Source organism: Saccopteryx bilineata, chromosome 2 (genome assembly GCF_036850765.1).
Source record: "Saccopteryx bilineata isolate mSacBil1 chromosome 2, mSacBil1_pri_phased_curated, whole genome shotgun sequence".
NCBI classification, from domain to species: domain Eukaryota; kingdom Metazoa; phylum Chordata; class Mammalia; order Chiroptera; family Emballonuridae; genus Saccopteryx; species Saccopteryx bilineata.
This window is the reverse complement of record NC_089491.1, coordinates 372296992-372316867: the sequence shown is the minus strand read 5'-3', so window position 1 is coordinate 372316867 and position 19876 is coordinate 372296992. Positions and strand designations below refer to the sequence as shown.

The window sequence follows — 19876 nt, the reverse complement described above, 5'->3', positions numbered from 1 at the left end:
AAAAGAGCATTACATTCTGCACACTGCTCTGAATAGATGCAGGGACTTATGAACTATTGTTATTTTTTCTGCCTGCTCCACACCCCCTCCCAGAATGTTACAGTAACCACAAAGCGAAGTGTTCACAATAATTACATTGGGGGAACCTTCCTTTTTAACCACCAACGAGCAAAAATGAAAATTCACTCACTCTGCTGCTGTTAAGTTTCATTGTTAGTTTTTGCACACCCTCCCCCATCCCATTTGTAAGGAACTAAAACATTATATCCAGTGTACAGCAAAGATTTCACTATACATCAAATGCAGAACACCTCTGAAGTAAGGGAATGCTGGGTTTTCAAACAGAAGCAGATTAAAAAGAAAAGAAAGATGCAGGACTCCTTCAGTCCTTCACTAGCCCTAGAAAAACTTTCCAGAATACTGCTTCACACTGTTTTGCAGCAAATACTATGCATTCTGTATCTGATCCTGTGTTTCTGTAATGGTATAGATCCAATCTTTGCATCCTTCTAAAGGCTCATCAATTTTGATCGAAGCTCCTGCCGCATGATTAATTTGTTTAATCTTCTGACTATCGCCTGACCTGTGGTGGCGCAGTGGATAAAACGTTGACCTGGAAATGCTGAGGTTGCCGGTTTGAAACCCTGGGCTTGCCTGGTCAAGGCACATATGAGAGTTGATGCTTTCTGCTCCTCCCCCCTTCTCTCTCTCTCTCTGTCTCTCTCTCCTCTCTCTCTCTCTCTCTCTCTCTCTCTCTCTGTCTCTCTCTCCCTCTCTCTCCTTTCTAAAAAAAAAAAAAAAAGAATTAATCTTCTGACTATCTTTGCCAACAATGGGTACAGCCACCTCTTTGGAAATAGTTACTTGTGTAGCAATAATAGGTCCACTAAGATCACCATATGAGATCACCACTAAGATCAACCACAACCCCTTGAAGAAGAAGAATCACATCCCGAGCCACCATATGGTTCATAAGCCACTTGCCATTCTGAAGGGTGCCATGTATCTATTGCAGAATCCCAAGTTTCTTCGGCACTGGAACCAAGCATGCCATCGCAATGGTCTCCAGGTCTTCCTCTTCCTTCATAGGCCATTAGATCTCCTCTAGGTGGTGGTAATGGAGGAAGAGGAAGATTTGTCACTGCCGTCAGCTCGGCCACCTTGGCCAGGAGGAGGGGAAGGAGGTCCTCGCCAAGGTCCCATATTATCATAATCTCTTCTAGATGTAGGCTTCAGATGCCCACCTTGATCAGGAGGCATTCTGTCAAAACACCTCTTTCCCGCATGGGAAATCTCATGGGACATCCACTGCGCTCATCAAACATCATTGTAAAGCCACCATAATCACTGGTTTTATTGTAAAAATTGGGATCATAAGGTTGGGCATGTCCTTTGAATGGGGGGTTCTGCTATAAGATCAAGGATGATCTTATGCGCTCCATGACTCTATCAGGTTTTCCTCCCATGAGAACGACTCTGTCTGTGGAATGGGGACAGCATTCCTGAAAAGCTTGATTGTTGTCTGAGTGTCCTCTCAAAGGTCTTTGATTTTAGGAACTTTGGCCCTAATAATTCCTCCTGTCAGACTCTGTTGGATCAACAGTCTCAATTTGCAAAGTCACTTCATTTATAGTGTTGGTAATTTAAGCATTCCACAGCATCTGATTCAAGCGGGAGCTGGCTGGTTGTGGTGGGTGATGGCAACTGCAGGCCCTCTTCCAAGGTAGGGATAATTTTCTTCAGAATTTCTCCAATTGTTTCAGTATCAACACTGATACTCAATATGCGCTTGGAGCCACTGCTATCTGGGACTGAAACACTGGCACAATAGTCTGCATGCAGAGCCTTAATATTCTTGCCTCCTTTTCCAGCAGTCTTGCTCTGCAGCATTATGCGTAATTCAACCATCTCACCAGTGTTCCTAGATCTTGTTTTTCTTCCATATCTTTTGCAGGGCATTTACCAAATTCACCACTGGTTTTGATGTTGAGAAAGTTTTCCCCTGGCTGTTCAGGTTCCATTTCTTGGATTATATGAACACACCAATCCCTATGCCACCACCCCGCTTCAACCAGTGACAGCTAGACACAGAACGAGTGCTGGGCCCCTGCATGTTTTAAAGTTTTTTTGTGGCACACTAGTTGAAAGTCGCTGATCTAATGTATTAAAGTCTTAGAGCAGGGGTCCCCAAACTACGGCCCACGGGCCACATGTGGCCCCTTGAGGCCATTTATCTGGCCCCTACCGCACTTCCGGAAGGAGCACCTCTTTCATTGGTGGTCAGTAAGAGGAGCACATTGACCATCTCATTAGCCAAAAGCAGGCCCATAGTTCCCATTGAAATATTGGTCAGTTTGTTGATTTAAATTTACTTTTCTTTATTGTAAATATTGTATTTGTTCCTGTTTTGTTTTTTTACTTTAAAATAAGATATGTGCAGTGTGCATAGGGATTTGTTCATGTTTTTTTTTATAGTCTGGCCCTCCAACGGTCTGAGGGACAGTGAACTGGCCCCCTGTGTAAAAAGTTTGGGGACCCCTGTCTTAGAGGAAAGGATGTGAAACGATACGGTGTAGGTGAAGTAGTCATGGCCAGAAGAGGGGTTGTACTGAGTGGGGAAGGTCCTCTGTGCCATGAGGAACGCTGTCTGGTTGCCCTTCTGGCCGCTCAGCCTCATCCCTTCTTATTTGGCTCTGTTTAGCAAGCTGGCTAGCAGGTGGACTTGCGTCAGGTATTGTGGAGCAGAGGTAAAGTGCCAGGCTTCGGCATCAAGGAGACCTGTGTATCAATAGTAGTTGCCTGACCTTGAACAAGTTACCTAACTGTTCAGAGCTTTAGTTCCTCAAGTGAGTTACTATTTAACAGAGTTGTGAGGGTTTTGCGGGGTTTTTTTTCTATTTTATTTATTTATTTTATGGGGAGAGGGGCAAGAAGTATCAACTCATAGTTGCTTCATTTTAGTTGTTCATTGCTTGCTTGTCATATGTGCCTTGACCTGGCAAGCCCAGGGTTTCAAACAAGCGACATCAGCATTCCAGGTCAATGCTCTATCCACTCCCCCACCACAGACCAGGCTAGAGTTGTGAGTTTGAAATGAAACATTTTGTGTGGGGCATTGAGCACACTGCCTGGCATCCTCAGGGCATCCCCATGTTGTACACCGTTCAGCCTGGATGTGCTGGGAGGAGGCAGGAGCGGTCCTGGGGATGGGTTCACAGGACCGCCCGGGAATGGAGGAAGGGTGAAAGCAATCCTGGCATCTGAATTCAGTCGGTCCTGACGCAACCATGAGTCAGCCTTCAGTGCTAAGGGACCAACAGTGTTCTCAGCACTATTGGGCGTGTGCTGTGGTCATTTGGCCATGGTCCTCTCCAGTCACACTGTCTGAACGTTGTTCTTGTAAATCTAGTCTGGCTTCTTTTCAGAAAAACAGCCTCCACCATGTGATGGCATGGTCCGGCCGGGGTCAGGGAAGGAGGGAGAGCGAGTTGTGTGCAGGATCTTATTTTGAAGGAGTCAGTCAGGTCTTGGAAGAAACTCTATCCTTTTCCCTTCTTTTCAGCACCCAATAAGGAATTAATATTCTGATTTGGAGTGAGAAGGAAGTGATAAATCATAATAATTAAGACATGCAGCTTAGCATTAAGCAGTTCTAGGTTCAGATCCTGACTCTTTGAATTACTACCTCTGGGACCTTGGGCAAACCACTCCTGTTTTCTCATTTCACCCACAGATGAAATAATTTTGATATTATGGTGTAAGGGTTTAAGAAATTTGTGCAAAGCAGTCAGCGCATGTGTCAGAGAACACTGTACAGCATGTAGTAAGTGTTCAATAAATGGTAGCTACTATTAAGTCCTCAGCAGTTGATGAGGAATATAACTTAACCATTTTCCATGCTTTTTACCAATGCAAGAGCCTGCGTTTCCTCTGATGACCATTTTCGCCTCTGAGAGGTGGTCATCCTTCTCATACCGAGTGTGCTGTCATTATGAAGATGAGGAGACTGGGGAGAGATGGAGTAATTGTATCTGTCCCCATCCCTTTGGTTGCCCGTTTTCAGCCAGCTGGCTCCCTGACTGCAGCCCTCCTGGTTTTTCTTGCTGCCTCCTTGCCCTCCGAAGACGTCTGTCTCCTCTCCCAAGCTTGGAAAGATCAGCCTCACTTAGCCAGAACTTCTGGCTTCCCTGAATCTATTTCTCTCCCACATCTTCTCTTGTGCTCTTCTCTTTATTTTGCAGACAGTTGGGGAAGAGGTCAGCATGTGTTAATGTCTCTATACTGTATAGATGCTAATTTCAAGATGTTCCACCTGTCATTTTGTTGTGCAGGAGACCCCCAGGGTTTTATACTTCCCGTTATGTTGTTCTAGATGTGTGTTCTGGGGAAGGCTGAGGATCAGGAATGGCACTTCTCCTAAGGACCAAGTCATCTCTCCCCCTAGTCCAGGCAGGAAGGCTCCTAACCTATAATAAGAAGGGAAATTTACGTGACAGTAGGATCCCTACTTAGGAGAACTCAATCTAGGTTGAGGCCAGAAATCTCAGGTCAATGTTCAGTTGGACCAGAACCATAGTCTTCTCTTCCCAAGCAGGAGGGGTGGAGGTGGGGCAGGGACAGGTTAATAAGGAAGTATATAGGGAACTTAAAGACCAGACTCCACTGGATATAGGGAAAACAAGAATAAAAATAATACTATGTGACAGTTATAAGGAAAGTGGCACATCTACATATGGTATCAAGGAAAGATATTGAAGACATGTTATTACATAAAAAATGAAATCACTGAACAGTATGAATATTAAATCCTATGTATACTTTTTTTTTTAAGTCCAAAATATGTGGAGAGGTGAGTGATAAAAGAATGGGGCTATAAAGTTTTCTGTGTTTAAATATTTTGTAACAGAGATTGAGCTGCAGACAGAGTTGGAAACTCTGGCTTCAGTGTGCTATGTTTCTCCAGTATTACCTCAACACTAGGGAGACTCCGTCTATACCCTGATTAAGTCTGACTCTATGTGACTACAGACCTACTTAGCACATCTTGCACCAAATCACATCAACAAATGTTTCCAGATGCTGATGACCCCACAGCTCCGTCCTGTCCTTTGAAGTGTCCTTCAATTTCATGGCTTTCCTGTCTCCTGCTACCCTCTGAGGCTTTCCAAAATCAAGCTCTTCAACCTACGGGCCTCAAAGCCTTCATAACCGCCCTCGCTCTTTGGAATTCAGTATCATCATTGCCTTTGATTGTGCTTGTGCGAGGCAATCATGGCAGCATTCCCCTTAAAGGGAACAAGTTTGAATCTTCTTTTCATATTTTGGCTCACTTCCAGGTTATTTAAACGATTTGAAAGACAAAATATATTTTGTAACAAGTATATACTTATGTATTCCTTGCAATTAAAGCTATTTTTATAGCAAAAACGATACATTTGAAAGCCGAAGTGGGCTTTAAAAGGCTCCCAGGAGTGGAAAATGGGACTTCCCATGAAAGAACCTGTCCCTAGCGAAGCCCCTCTCTGTCTCTTTGCTGCAGAACATGGGACTATCTCCTATGGCAACTTGGAAGAGGAAGGTGAGGTCTCCAGTCCCGGTTCAGCCCCAAAGGACCTCCATAACTGATCCCCAGTTACCAGGATAGAAAACATCCAAACACCTAACTGCTAAGAAGCAAAGTGAAGAGGAAAATCAGGAGAGAAATTTTCCAGCCTCTGCCAAGGGCGGGCTTGGACTTCCCTGGTCAGGAATGACTACAACAAGCTCTCCTTTGGAGGGCTCCAATCCTGATGCAAGCTTAACCCCAACTCTAGGCTAAAAATCACACTTTCTACCAAGTCACCTGTGTATTCCCTCCTGAGTCTAAGGTCATTTTGTATATGAAAATGTGGCGCCCCGAGGACATAAAATGGCCTGCTCAAGGTTGCACAGCAAGATAGAGGCAGAACCTGCCTTCAGAATCCTAACCAGTGTTTGCTTGTTTTTATTCATTATACCATGCTGCCTTATTTAATACTCAATATTTGCTTCTGTCGACTTTAATCTTGACCCCAACCCTAGTCCTAACCTACAGTGGGCTCAGGTGCTGCTGACCGCAACCCAGTGGAAATGGCTGGTTTTGCTTTCTGTCCCTCCTTGCTTCCTCCTTCCATCTTAGCACCCAGAATTTCCCTCTTGCCCATGTTTTCTTCCTGAAAAAGGGAAATCACAGGTGGAAGAGAAGGAATTGATTTTGTCCCTGGCCTGAAGTGGGTCAGAACTGCCAGGTTCTTTTCTGCACATTGCAGATGACCCTCCGCAGGAGGGCTTTGGGGTTTATGCCAAATAGGCCACCTCACTTCTCCCTCTGGGTGTCTTTCTAAAGCAACCTCTTAACCCTAGCTATGGAGGAGACTACAGATTATCAGTGGCCATTACTCAAGAGCCCAAGACCCTGAGATGAAGATTTTGAAGAGAGATCATGAGACATAATTCATGATGGACAGGGATCCACCATGGATATCCTACTTGGCTAACAACAGCAGCTGAGTTCAAGGGTCAGTGTCTGGGAGTAATTTAGGAAAGTTCGGTGCTGACAGCTGTGTCTGGAGTTGAATGTCATAGCCAAGCCAGCTTCTGGGCTCCTCCACTGCTTCAAGCTAATGAAGCTCTGGCTTAAGACACAGAGACAGCTGTGAAGTGGCAGAAGTCAGGGCTCCTAGGGCCCCAGGATCAGCATGCCACTTGCCAACGGTGTGACCTTAGGCAAGTCCTTAGGAAAGGAAGAAAGGAAACTAGCATCTACTGTGTGAGTGCAATTCCATTCCCTTTCATATACGTCATCCTTACTACAGTTTAGTGAAGAGGGCAATGTCTCTGTTTTACATGGGAGAACACTAAGAATTTATGAAGGTAACTGAAGTCATTCCAGAGGAGTGAAAAGGTGGAATCAGGACTCAGAGCTTCTGAACTCCAAGTTCTGGGCTCTTTCTCCTCAGCTTTCGCTTATTTCTCTGTAAAATGGGGATAATAATGTGCCCATTTCATGAATGACATCACATATTGTAGGTTCTAAAGTTTAGAATCCAAATGCTTCTCTTCTCGCAACCTTGGCCCTAAAGAGTTGTGGCCAGCTTCTATCTGGGAGTGCAGGCATCTTCCTTTTGCCCCTCTCCCTAATCCTGTTTGTGGGTCTAGGCCCCAGGAGACACCTGGGAAAGAAGGTATTGGGACTTTGGTTTTCCCTCTGTCTCTATCCTCAGGCCCTCTGGAAGGGTGGCTCTCATCTCCTCCCGGGTTTTGGCAGGTGGCCTGACATCAGTGGGTGTTCCCAGGGAAATTGAGAACTCTGAACTCAGCTCCAGGCCTTCTTTTCCCTACAGCCCAGGACAGCCCTAACCCCCTGCCTTAGATACTGACGCGTGGAGAAGCCCTCTGAGCTCCCAGACCTCTCCCTCTTCTCCAAGTCCCGGAGGGAGACCCCAGTAAGTCCTGGAGATCCTTGCAAGTCCTGGAGATCCTGGCAACCGAGACCAGGAAATGGATCCCGGTTCTGGGGTTACAAGGGGGAGCCGTCCAACCCCGCAGTGTGAGCGGGAAGAAAGGGTGGGCCGTTGCCCGCGAAGTGGAGGAGTGGCGGGCGCCTGGACCGGGTGGGGCTGCTACACCCGGTCCAGCCCGCCGGCCCCGGGCCTCGCCCCCGCCCCCCACGTGGCCGCCGCTGTCCCAGCCCCTGCGAGGAAGCGGCGCGGCTTCCTGCAGCTGGGGCCGGGGATATAGGCGCCCCCGCCCGGGTCCGGCGCAGCCCTGCGGCCCCTCCTCGCCAGCTCGCCACGCGATGGCCTCACTCCGGGCAGAGAGTGCGGCGGGCGGCCCGCGGATCCCCGCAACCCGCGCGGGGCGACATACAGCGCTTTGCCTCCTCCTCCTGCTGGGCGGTGAGCGCAGCGGCCGGGGACTCGGGTGGGAAGCGCGGGAGGCCCTGGAGGGAAGTGGGGCTGGACAGCAGAGGCCGAAACGGACCCTGGGCTGTGGATGAGGACAGCGCTGTCCTTCGGACAGTCCCTGGCCCCACCTCGGTAAGGATGCCGCGCCAGCTGCTTCCCACTTGGGGGAAGCTGGGGCGGGGAGCCCGCGGACAGGTCTTAGAAGATCTGGGGCTGGCGAGGAAGGAGGAAGTTTGGGGACTGAATGTGACGGGAGGGAACTGTTACTATGCCCACTCTCTTGGGCACTGAGGCACCCCTTGGATGAATTATTCCTCCTTCTCTTCTGAGAAGGATCTCAGCCTCCAACTCACATCCACCCTCCAGACTTCACTGCCCAGATCCTAGCTCTTCCACCTCCTCCCATTTCTGCCCATAGCTATCCTGAAGCCCCAGGAGTCCGTGGCTCAGTTTCTTACCACCCCAGGCAGCTTGGAGCCAGAAGGTGAGTAGTCAGCAGCAGTGGGAAGATGGCCTAAGGCAGGAGGAGAAGCAAGTCACTAGGGAAGGGTTCATTTCCCATGAGGCAGTCCTCTAAGCTAGCTCACTTCACAGATGGGTTAGAAGACCCCGGAAGAAAGTGTATTTGGAAACTTGTCAGTCTGGAAAGTGTTGCGCACATGGAAGGCATTAAAATTTTCCTGAGTTGGGACTCTCCCCTCAGCCAGAAATGTCTTGCTTGGGAACCTCTCTGAGGCTGTCCAGGTAGTTCCTATGTTTAAAGTCATGGATAATGGCTCTTGGCTGGAAATACCTGGACCAGAGGACTTGGAGGGAGGGGCAGGGTGTGGTCAATGTGCAGCATTAGTACCCACAGGGACCATGGTGGAGAACTATGAGACAATTGTCCAGTTGTGCTGGCGGGACTATAAGGATTTAATGGACTCTATCCGAGAAGACTGGTGCGACTGGACCATAATTAGCAGGTAGGGGCAGTGCTGGAGGGTGGTTTGGGCCAGGGATGTAGCCTGCTTCTAGTGGGTGGGCCCTGAATAAATGTGGGACTCTCCTCTCTGTGGGTCCAACTCCTCCCTCACTCTAGTTCTCTCCTGCCCCCAGACCTTATAGCGACCTGCAGTATTGCTTGGAACAGAATGCAGACCATTTTGGCCTGGGCTTTCCTAATCCCTTGGCGGAACAGATCATCTTTGAGACTCACCAGACCCACTTTGCCAACTGCTCCCTGGTGCAGCCCACCCTCTCAGACCCTCCAGAGGATGTGCTCCTGGCCATGATCATAGCCCCCATATGCCTCATTCCATTCCTGGTCACCCTTGTGGTGTGGAGGAGTAAAGACAGTGAAGCCCAGGCCTAAGGTGGCCTGACTTTCCCAGCAGCCACCTTAATCTTTTCCCCTGCCACCTCCAGTGCCTGTTTCCCTATCTCATTCTCTCACTCTCTTCCCACTGCAGAGCCTTAAATTGGTGGAAATGGAGCTGGGTGGGGTCATGGCACAAATTCTGTAATCTTCAAAATAAAAGACTTCTTTTGTATACTGTCCTCCTCCCCATCCCAGTGGGGCCTGTGTCCTTCCCAGAGTCTGCCATTCCCACAGGTCCTCAGCTCTGGGCAGCAGAGCTGGAAGAATCTGTATAGCCCCACTGTTTTGTTCAGTTACCTGCCCCCTACACCTCCCCCTCCCCCCACCTGAAGGCCACACTCATACACTCCTTCCTCCCAAGGCGGGGCCTTTCCTGCCCCTATCCAAACTCAGCTCCAGGAAACATGCAGGAAGAGACTCCCTTCCGGTCTGGACAGCTGCTGGGGAGGTGTGGGGGCAGGGGCAAGGGGAGAACTCTGCTGTGACTGATGCAAGAAGGAAAGGGGACCACACAGGAGCCCTGAATTTTCCCCTCATTTATGCCTCAGTTCACTCTTAAAGACTGGGAATAGGAACCCTGATCTGACCAACCGGAGCCCACCCCTAAGGACCTCCGAAAGAGGGCAAAGGTGGTGGGGGTTTCCTCTGCTAGGTTCACCACAGGACTCTCCCCTCCAGGTCCCTGGCCCTCACGCTACTTTGTCTTGGACCCCAGGGGTGTGGCCTACAGCCTGGCTGCACACTGCCCCCTAGTGTCCACTAAAACAATACCAGAGATGGGTGTGTGGTGAAAGAAGCCCAAAGCAGGAGATTGGATCCTGAGGTCAGAGACCTGTCATCTCTATAGCAAACACAAAATTTTATTTTTTATTTTATTTTTTTTTTTAGCAAGAGAGAGACAGAGACAGACAGACAAGAAGGAAGAGAGATGAGAAGCATCAATTCTTCATTGTGGCACCTTGGTTGTTCATTGATTGCTTTCTCATATATGCCTGGGGGGGGGGGCTAGAGCAGAAAGAGTGATCCCTTGCTCAAGCCAGCAACCTTGGGTTTCAAGTCAGCGACCTTTAGGCTCAAACCAGTGACCATGGGGTCATGTCTATGATCCCACGCTCAAGCCAGCGACCTCGGGGTTTCAAAACTGGGTCCTCAGCATCCCGGGCCAATGCTCAGGCGCAAACACTAATTCTTAACTGGATCCTTCTATCAGCTTCCTAGTCACACTTATGCTCCCTTATGACACGTCCCCAGCCCTGGCGCAGTAGCTCAGTTGGTTAGAGCATCGTGTGAATCTGGTCATTTTTTAAAAATATAACATCGTTCAGACTTAAATATAAATAAAACAGAAATAATGTAAGCTATTTATTCTTTCTCTGTGGACCGGTACCAAATGGGGGTTGGGGACCACTGCCCTAAACAATGAGGCTCAGTTCTCATATGGGAACCTTTACCTCCAGTTCTCCTTGGGACAAACCTGCCAGGTCATCAGAACTATCTAGAGAAAAAATAAATAACTTACATTATTTCCGTTTTATTTATATTTAAGTCTGAACGATGTTTTATTTTTAAAAAATGACCAGATTCCCTCTGTTACATCCGTCTAAGAGTCACTCTTGATGCTTGTCTCAGTCATGTGATACATTTATCCATCCCACCCTAAAGGCCGGTCCATGAAAATATTTTCTGACATTAAACCGGTCCGTGGCCCAAAAAAGGTTGGGGACCATTGATCTAGAGAATAACTGTTCTCCACAAAACACCTGTTTACTCCCTGTGTCACCTAAAGTCTCTTCAAGAACTTTCTTCTTTTTCTTGTTGAAATATCTGCTTCTCTGAATATATATGTATCCATTTCCTAGATATGCCTACCTATTTTTTAAGTGGGGGGGGGGGGAGAAGAGAAGCATCAACTCATAGTTGCATCACTTTAGTTGTTCATTGATTGCTTTCTCATATGTGCCTTGACTGGGGGGTTCCAGCTGAGCCAGTGACTTTGGGCTCAAGCCAGCAACCTTGGGGTCATGTTTATGATCCCATTCTCAAGCTGGCAAGCCTGTCCTCAAGCCAGATGAGCCCATGCTCAAGCCGGAAACCTTGGGTCGCTCTAGCCACTGCGCCACCACCGGGTCAGGCTATATGCCTATCTATTTTGTAAATATATACTTGTATGCTTCCTGAAATGTATATAGTCATTCTCTGAGACACACTTCTCTCAGACATATCAGTCCTTCTGGAGACACACCTATTCCCTAGGACATTTTGAGTTTTCCCCTGAGATAAATCTTAGCTGTTTCCAAGAATGCATGTCTTCTCCAAGGATATATCTATGGTTTTCTTGGCCCATATTTGCCTTCATGCATTTTACTAATATACATCAAAGACATGCTGGTATAAGACACTGTGTATAATATACTGTGTTGGAAAGATAAGTTAGATAAGACTTGTTTTCTGCTCTCAATGGTTTTCAACTAGTAGGGAAGCTGACATGTGCAAATAAACAAAAACAATGGACTGTGCGATGATATTTATGCAAGGGATACAAACAAAATGTTTTCTATGTGTGCAAAGGAAGGAAGGGTCACATCTAGCAGAGGTGTGATCACAGGAAGTGATTGTGGAATTGCTACGTGAATAGGCCTTAGGTGGAGCGCACTCCCTTAGTGGGGAGAGCAGAAACGGAGATGAATTAGGAAACTATTGTAATAATCCAGTGTTGAGAAAAGGAGGACATGGACCAAATGTACCATGAATAGGGAAATAAAATATAATTAAAAAGTAGAAGAAACAGTTAAAAACGGGAAGGAATCAACAGGATTTGGGTATGAAGCAGGTGACAGAGAGAAGAGATTAAAGTGACTCAGGCCTTGAACCTGAGTTATTCAGACAGTAGTGGAAGTAATAATAGAAAAGAGCCAGCCTGACCTGTGGTGGCGCAGTGGATAAAGCATTGACCTGGAACACTGAGGTCACTGGTTCAAAACCCTGGGCTTGCCCAGTCAAGGCACATATGGGAACTGATGCTTCCTGCTCCTCCCTTCCTTCTGTCTCTCTCTTCTAAAATGAATAAATAAAAATCATATAAAAAGAAGAGCCATTAAGAGGAAAAGGTAACTTGAAGAAAAGGATATGCAATATGAGGCAAGATGGAACAAGCTGTTATTTTACACAGTGAATTAGAAATGGAGGGGGGTGTGGAAAGAGGGGTAGAGCTGCAAACATAAGTTTAGTATTCTGCACAGAAATGTTATGTAAAGCCATGAAAGGGATGAGAGTTCTAAGAAAGAACTATATTGAAAAGAAGAAATCTGAGGTTAGGTTCTTAGGAAGCACCCATATTTAAAGAATGAGGAGCCCTGGCTGAATAGCTCAGTTGATTAGAGCATCACCCTGAAGTGCAGAGGTTGCCAGTTTGATCCCTGGTCAGGGCACATAAAGGGACAGATCTGTGTTCCAGTCTCCCCCCCCCACTTCTTCTCTTTAAGATCAATGAAGTAAACATTAAAAATAAATAAATAAATAATGGGGCCTGACCAGGCAGTGGCGCAATGGATAGAGCATTGGACTGGGATGCGAAGGACCCAGGTTCGAGACCCCGAGGTCACCAGCTTGAGCGCGACTCATCTGGTTTGAGCAAAAACTCACCAGCTTGGACCCAAGGTCGCTGGCTGGAGCAAGGGATTACTCATTCTGCTGTAGTCCCATGGTCAAGGCACATATGAGAAAGCAATCAATGAACAACTAAGGTGTCGCAATGAAAAACTGATGATTGATGCTTCTCATCTCTCTCTGTTCCTGTCTGTCTGTCCCTATCTATCCCTCTCTCTGACTCTCTATCTGTAAAAAGAAAAAAGAAAAAAAGAAAAAAAAAGAACGGGGAAAAAGGAGACAAAGGGGAAAATCAGACAGTATCAGAACAAGGATAAAGCAGTGCCATGGAAGCAAAGGAGATGGTGCCCTTTGAAAGAACATTATCAATTATATAGTTCATTTGCTCATTTAACAAATATTTGTTGGGCACTTCTGTGAACCAGAAACTGTGCATAATGAAGGACAGATTTGGGTTAAGGAGATTTTAGAGATCATACAGGAATTTGAGAGGACACTACATATTTAGAGTGGGGATGACCTCTGCATATTTTTGTAGACCAGGGAAGAGGAAGCAGGGGAAAGGAGGGAGGGAAGATGATGCACAAAGAAGTCCTAGAGGAAGCTGGAAAGGAAAGACAAGAGGATACACCAAAGAGTTGATTTTGTAAAGGAAGAATGACACTTCCTCCTTTGATTTCAAAAGGAAGGAATAAAAGTGGAGAGGAATTATTGAGAGATAAATTGATTGTGATGGCAGATGGAGAGGGAAAGGTTGATAGGTAACATACATGGCCTCAGTCTTATAAAACAGAGCATTCCCCAGAGAGGGGGGACAGATAGAATGGCTTGATGAGTGTGGAAAAGTCTTAAGAGTTATCTTCAGGGATGTGACAGGAAATCAGTAAAAGACAAAGGGTCACTGGGCTGCACTTAGAGCCCAGCAGTGAGGTTAGTCAAGTAGTCAAGGAATCTGGGGCTCAGTTAGCATGTTTTGGTGATTTGTTTTTATTTTTAGTAATACTCCCCAACAAGGAATGATAAAAAAGGGAGTGTGGTTGGACAAGAAGCAACAATCCTGGTTTGGGGACTGGCCAGCAGATAGGTAGGCAAGGGGACAAAATTGAGTAGTCTAGTCTGGGTAAGGAGTCAGATAGACCAAAAGGGATCTGGGACTTGAGGCTAGGAAGGTGAAGACATGGGAGAAGTGAGAGATTGATGACTATGATTAAAGATGTAAATTCTGAATCATGGAAGTAGAGCTGTTTCCAGTGATAAAAGTTACAAATGTTCTACCACAGGTGCTGCATGAAGAATGACGGAGTAGAAGGACATAGGAATTGAAGGAATCTGGGGAATTGTGAGGTGTTTAATTTAAATGGCAATTGACACAAATGTTAACATTGAAAGAAGTTTAATATAGTGGACAAAAGCCTAGGCTGGGGTCTGGACCGGGGTTTTAATTGCAGTTCTAGTAACAAACTGGGCTGCTGGAGGAAGTCACTGCTTTTCTCTGAGGTTGAATCAGAAGACTTCTCAGGGACTTTTCTACTCTAAATGGTAAGGATTTTTAGGATAATGGCAAAGGACAGGCTGAAAGGAAGATAGACCCCTTTCTTTAGGTTGCTCCCCGTCTCCCGAGAAGGGTCCGGAACCTTTCTGCTGTACTTTCTGCCCGGACGTTCCGAAACAGAGACCGGAAGTCCTTTGCCGGGAGGTTCCGGGTTTCCTGGACTACTACGATGGCGATGAGTTTCGAGTGGCCGTGGCAGTATCGCTTCCCGCCCTTCTTTACGTGAGGCTCAGACCCCGAGAAGCCCCGCTGTGCCTCCCTTCCCTCTCCCGAAACCCGGGCTCAGCCTTGATCCTTCACATGGGGAGGGGGAGAAAGGACCCTGTCGCCACCACTCTGCTCCTCACTTTCTCCCCCAAACGCGCCTCCGGCAAGTGCTGCCTCTCGCCCTTTCACTCCCTGTAATTTGCAACCCACTCCCTTCACCCGGCAGGTTACAGCCGAACGTGGACACTCGGCAGAAGCAGCTGGCCGCCTGGTGCTCGCTGGTCCTGTCCTTCTGCCGCCTGCACAAACAGTCCAGCATGACGGTGATGGAAGCTCAGGAGAGCCCGCTCTTCAACAACGTGAAGCTACAGCGTATCCTCCTTCAGGCTCGTCCACAGCCCACACACATGCACTTACACACTTTGCCACATGCCCAGACTTCACACACCCTCCTTCACCCATAGTAGTCAGGTTCCCATCCACACTGGCCTTGGGAAAGAACAAATACATGGAGCTGGCATCCATTTTACCCCCAAACGCAAATGCAGCACCAAACCCTCTTGTCCTAAGCAGTGATGGGTATCCAGGTGTCATTCGGGTCTTAGAGCCTCTGTCCTGAAGCCAGGTCCCAAGCTTTTCAACCTGAGAGCCCTTTTGACTTTGAATTTCCAGTCCTGGTCACTGGGAGGTTCAAACTCAGGTACTACCTTTAGTAATTTTCTCCACCTACTCTCCTCCCAGGAAGTAAGGGTCATTTGTTTTTGCTGCCTGACTCATAACTAAAATATCTGTGCAGGAAGGAGAGAAGACAGGATGAGAAAATGCAGTACCTTTCATTTTGTCAAGTTCTTCCTTTTAATTGCAATAGTTTGTCTTTATCTTCTTTCCCCCCGATATCCAGGAAATGCCCATTTATATCCCACTAGGGAATTGCACATATGTGTGTGTGGAAGGAAAAGATAGGGGGCAGGTGGTTCTCAGCAGGAGACTGGTTCTGCAGATTTTTATCCCCCTCAATTTATTCCGTTAATGGCATGCCTTTAACCTTAAATCAGGGAAGCTCCCCGTGGAATCAATCCAGATTGTATTAGAGGAACTGAGGAAGAAAGGTGGGTTCAGTTCCCCAGATTCCTTGTTTTCCTGAGGGCAGGTTAACACAAGTCTTTACTTTTTTCTCTCCCCTGGCTCGAAGCCCAAATGTCTCTGGACAGTAGACAGCCCAATATCCCACATTCTTTCCCCCACTGGTATACAAAGTTAAAATCTCTCCATCTGTGCCCTAACACCTGGATAAATGTGGGAGGAAAACGAATGCCTTGTGGACAGCAACAGTAAAACAAAATTTGAATTTCTCCTTCTCAAAGATGAGTCTCTTCTACTCCTTCGTTCTATCTTGGTTTTTACTTTTTTGTTCCTTCTTAGAGCATGATGCTTTCATAAGTATCTGTTTTGCAGGGAACCTCGAATGGTTGGATAAGAACAAGTCCAGCTTCCTGATCATGTGGCGGAGGCCAGAAGAATGGGGGAAACTCATCTATCAGTGGGTGAGAGTATTCTGCTGCAATGACAAATGCATGGCAAAGGAGAATGGTATCTGTGCTCTGCAGATACCCGGTGTTCCCAGACCAAGACTGAGAGCAAAGTGGAAAGGGGCAGAAAGAGGAAATGCAGGTCTTCCCGGCAAGATGCTTTCAGTGACTCAATTTCCATGTCTACACAGAGTTCCCTTTCTTTGCCTGTTGGAGGCCAGAGGCTACATGAGGCCATGTTTGGAGAATGCAGTACTGGGAACCACAAGTACTATTGTTGGCTGGAGCCTCTGGCCACAGAAGATAAATGGGGAAAGGAAGAAAAAAACAAAACAAAACATGGGGTCCCTCCCCCACCGCACCCTTATAGGGCTGTCCACAATATGAATGCAGTGTTCTGACCCAGTGTGGGTGTGGGGACAGAGTCTGTCCCCCAAATTCCCAGCCACCACCAGCTCTAAACATTCCCAAGAGAGAAAAGAGGGAAAAAGCATCAACAACCCAAATATAACAAGCATATAAACCACCCATTCCTGAACAGGAAAATAACCAGAATGAGAGGTCACTCCTCAGACACGTGAAGGCCTGTGGTTTAGTGGTTCTGAATATGTGTATACACGTATAAATATAGCACTTGTAGGGTTTGTGGGTTTTAGCCACTTCTCTGCAGAGGTAAGAGATCTGGTTTGGGACTGGGTACCATTCCTGGGTCAGAGAGGTGAAACTGGCCAGTTTACCTCCCAGGAGATTCCTGGTCCTTATTCAATCCCTGTTTTCTATGTCCATAGGTTTCCAGGAGTGGCCAGAACAATTCCGTGTTCACCCTGTATGAACTGACCAATGGGGAAGACACAGAGGATGAGGGTAATGCCTTTCCCTTTCCCCAATATTGTCATTTGAATCCTCTCTCCAGTCCTTGTTTAATTGACATTCAGACTTCACATTTCTTTGCCTCGGAATTCCAAATACTACATAATACAAGGTTTCTTAACTCATGACCATTATTTTCATATACAGAAAAACCCCCAAATTTTGTGGGATAGAGTTCATATTATCAAATTTTCAAGGGCACCTATGACCCATGAAAAGTTAACAATTAAGGGTGTAGATAGATGGTGAATGAGGAACCAGGGCAGGAGATTAAGCCTGAAATCTCATTTCTTGCTGATGCAGGCTTTCTTTTCACCCTTTATTCTTATAGAGGGCTCAAGATTTCTGGGCATTAGCTAAAGGGATTGGGCCAACACCCTCAGCCCTTTAAATAGTTTGTTTCCTAACCAGGCAGTGATTTGCATAATGTTTGATTTTTACATAGTATAAATGTTCTCTTAGATCTTTTGTTTCTGCCTTCATATTCTGACCCCCGGATCACCAAAAGTTCCGATCTTAGCTGCGGAAAGGGGGGGTGCGTTCTTTTTTTACTAGGTCCCGACTGCCCCAACAGCATTTATAACTCTTGGCTCTGCAGGCCTGTGCTTGCTACTTCCACCATTACCTATGACTTCAGTGATTCTGCCTTGCTTAGCCCACCACTCGGGCTGGATAAAGGTGGAGGCTTCCTCAGAAAGCAAGCTTCCTGACTCAAGAGCTGGGCCCCTTGCAGGGAATGAGGTGTACAAGCTTGTTAGGGCTTGCCTCCTGCCTCATATCTCCCTGTAGTAGATTGCCACATCTCTAGACACTCAGTTAGCCCAGGGCTCCCACCTTTGTTCCTTTTAACTAGGAAAGGGCAGTTACCTGTGCTGGACCTTAACAGTCTTCTGGCATATGGCTATGCTTTGTTTTAGGACAGGTCTTTATGATGGGTACAGATGTGCAACTAGGCCCTTGTCCTTGACCTCCCTAGTCTTGATTGTCAAGGTCTCTTCTGTGGCCCGTAAGCAAATAGTGTCACTTTTGTGCGTTGTACACTAATTGGGGTGCACATGGGAGTTGAGTCAGACAAAATCAAAAAAGGGAAAATAAGTATGAATACTCATTTTATGCTGACTAAAGCTTTCTTCTACTTAATGTTTTAAAAAAATTTTTTTTATTTATTGATTTTAGAGAGAGAGATAGATTTGTTGTTCCATTTATTTATGCATTCATGGGTTGATTCTTGTGTTATATACCCTGAGGAGGGATCAAACCCGCAACCTTGGCGTATCAGAATGACACTCTAACCAACTGAGCTACCTGGCCAGGGCTCACTCCTTATTCTTTTTCTTGGGGGTGGGGGCGAGAAAGAAAGACAGGGACAGACAGACAGACAGGGAGACGTGAGAAGCATCAACTTGTAGCTATGGCAGTTTAGTTGTTTATTGATTGCTTTCTCATATGTGCCTTGTCTGGGGGTTCCAGCAGAGCCAGTGACCCCTTGCTCAAGCTAGTAACCTTGGGCTCCAAGCCAGCGACCTTTGGGCTCAAGCCAGTGACTATGGGGTCATGTCTATGATCCCATGCTCAAGCTGGTGACCCTGCGCTCAAGCTGGTGAGCCTGCTCTCGAGCCAGTGACCTTGAGGTTTTGAATCTGGGTCCTCCACATCCCAGTCCAATGCTCTATCCACTGTACCACCTTCTGGTCAGGCCCACCCCTGGAAGGGTGGGTGGCAGCTGCAGCAGTAGAGATGGCACATGTGTATCCTGGCCTTGTAAGGTCTCAGCCTCCAACTAGACTGCTCTACTCAGAGGCTTTGAATCTCAAGGCGCTGAGTGTCCCTGACTGCCCCTGTCTCCTGTCCAGAGTTCCATGGGCTGGATGAGGCAACTGTACTGCGGGCTCTGCAGGCCCTACAGCAGGAGCACAAGGCAGAGATCATCACCATCAGCGATGGCCGCGGTGTCAAGTTCTTCTAGCAGAGACCTGTCTCCCTTTACGCCTTACCTCTCACCCTTCCAGGGCTTTCAAAAGGAGACAGACCCAGTGTCCCCACAGACTGGATCTGTGACTCCACCAGACTCAAAAGGGCTTCAGTCCAGGGATGGGTTTCCCACTTACCCCGTGTGTCTGTCCCTGGGATAGGGCGAGGCTGAGGTGCCACAAAGAAAAGATGTGCTCCTTGCCCCACCTTCTCTCCTGTCCTAGATTGTCCCTGAGCCAGGGTCTGCAACCCAGCACTTTACATGTGTTCACATATGTAAGTACACACACATGCCTATACAAGCTTCTGTCTCTTCCCCCTCCAACCCCCTTAGCTGCTGTTGCCTCCCCTCTTAGGCTGGTGCTGGATCCTAACTAGGGGATGGTGGAAGCCCTGGCTGCAGGCAGCCTTCCAGGCAATATGGAGATAGGAGGCCCAAGAAGGGGCCTGGCAGTGAGAGGCGGGGCCAGACAGTGATTTATGATATTAAAAAGCTCAACCCCACTGCCTGCCTCTGATGTCACTACTAAAATGGGCATGGAGAGGGCTGTGAAGTGTTATGCCCTGAGCAAATCCCAGCTAAGGAAATGGGAGAGAACGCCTATGGCCTTTGTAAATGAGAAAGTCCTCCAGTGCTGGCAGGCTCCAATGAGCCTGCGGTTTTACATCTGCTGGATGGGCTGTGTGGGGGAGTGCTGATGGAACACAGCTTGGGGACAGACTGCTTTCTGTGTCTGAACTGGAGAAACTTAATGGCTTCCCCTTCCCTCACCAACCTCATGAAAGTCCTGAACTACTCCGAAGACCTTCCCTCCATCCATCTGGTCTGGGTGAGGTAGTTGAGGCCAAGGGGAGC

General features: G+C 47.3%; 2 protein-coding genes and 1 pseudogene across 3 annotated transcripts; 2 read left to right on the top strand and 1 right to left on the bottom strand.

The window, feature by feature from the left end:
- Positions 1-399: 399 nt before the first annotated feature.
- LOC136323569 (heterogeneous nuclear ribonucleoprotein K-like) lies at positions 400-2021 on the bottom strand (annotated as a pseudogene).
- A 5539-nt stretch (positions 2022-7560) lies between these two features.
- RAMP2 (receptor activity modifying protein 2) lies at positions 7561-9464 on the top strand. 2 transcript variants are annotated; one of them, XM_066255411.1, is made up of 4 exons: positions 7561-7916; positions 8344-8409; positions 8782-8890; positions 9024-9464. In XM_066255411.1, exons 1-4 carry the CDS (start codon positions 7817-7819, stop codon positions 9277-9279), a joined length of 531 nt encoding a protein of 176 aa, XP_066111508.1. In that variant the 5' UTR covers positions 7561-7816; the 3' UTR covers positions 9280-9464. The 2 variants fall into 2 exon arrangements, with proteins under 2 accessions (XP_066111508.1, XP_066111507.1); XM_066255410.1 differs by having other exon boundaries at positions 7639-7916; positions 8773-8890.
- Positions 9465-14537: 5073 nt separating this feature from the next.
- On the top strand, positions 14538-19524 carry VPS25 (vacuolar protein sorting 25 homolog). The gene is made up of 6 exons (XM_066263557.1): positions 14538-14665; positions 14877-15022; positions 15706-15759; positions 16106-16194; positions 16968-17043; positions 18903-19524. The coding sequence occupies exons 1-6, from the start codon at positions 14613-14615 to the stop codon at positions 19013-19015; spliced, it is 531 nt and encodes a 176-aa protein (XP_066119654.1). The 5' UTR covers positions 14538-14612; the 3' UTR covers positions 19016-19524.
- Positions 19525-19876: the final 352 nt, after the last annotated feature.

Bases quoted from the DNA above. Each gene is read 5' to 3' on its own strand.
- RAMP2 (XM_066255410.1), top strand. From the start codon at position 7,817: ATGGCCTCACTCCGGGCAGAGAGTGCGGCGGGCGGCCCGCGGATCCCC. The intron at 8,410-8,772 runs GTGAGTAGTCAG...GTGCAGCATTAG, and splicing joins AGGCAGCTTGGAGCCAGAAG to TACCCACAGGGACCATGGTG. The intron at 8,891-9,023 runs GTAGGGGCAGTG...TCCTGCCCCCAG, and splicing joins GACTGGACCATAATTAGCAG to ACCTTATAGCGACCTGCAGT.
- VPS25 (XM_066263557.1), top strand. From the start codon at position 14,613: ATGGCGATGAGTTTCGAGTGGCCGTGGCAGTATCGCTTCCCGCCCTTC. The intron at 14,666-14,876 runs GTGAGGCTCAGA...TTCACCCGGCAG, and splicing joins CGCTTCCCGCCCTTCTTTAC to GTTACAGCCGAACGTGGACA. The intron at 17,044-18,902 runs GTAATGCCTTTC...TCTCCTGTCCAG, and splicing joins GGAAGACACAGAGGATGAGG to AGTTCCATGGGCTGGATGAG.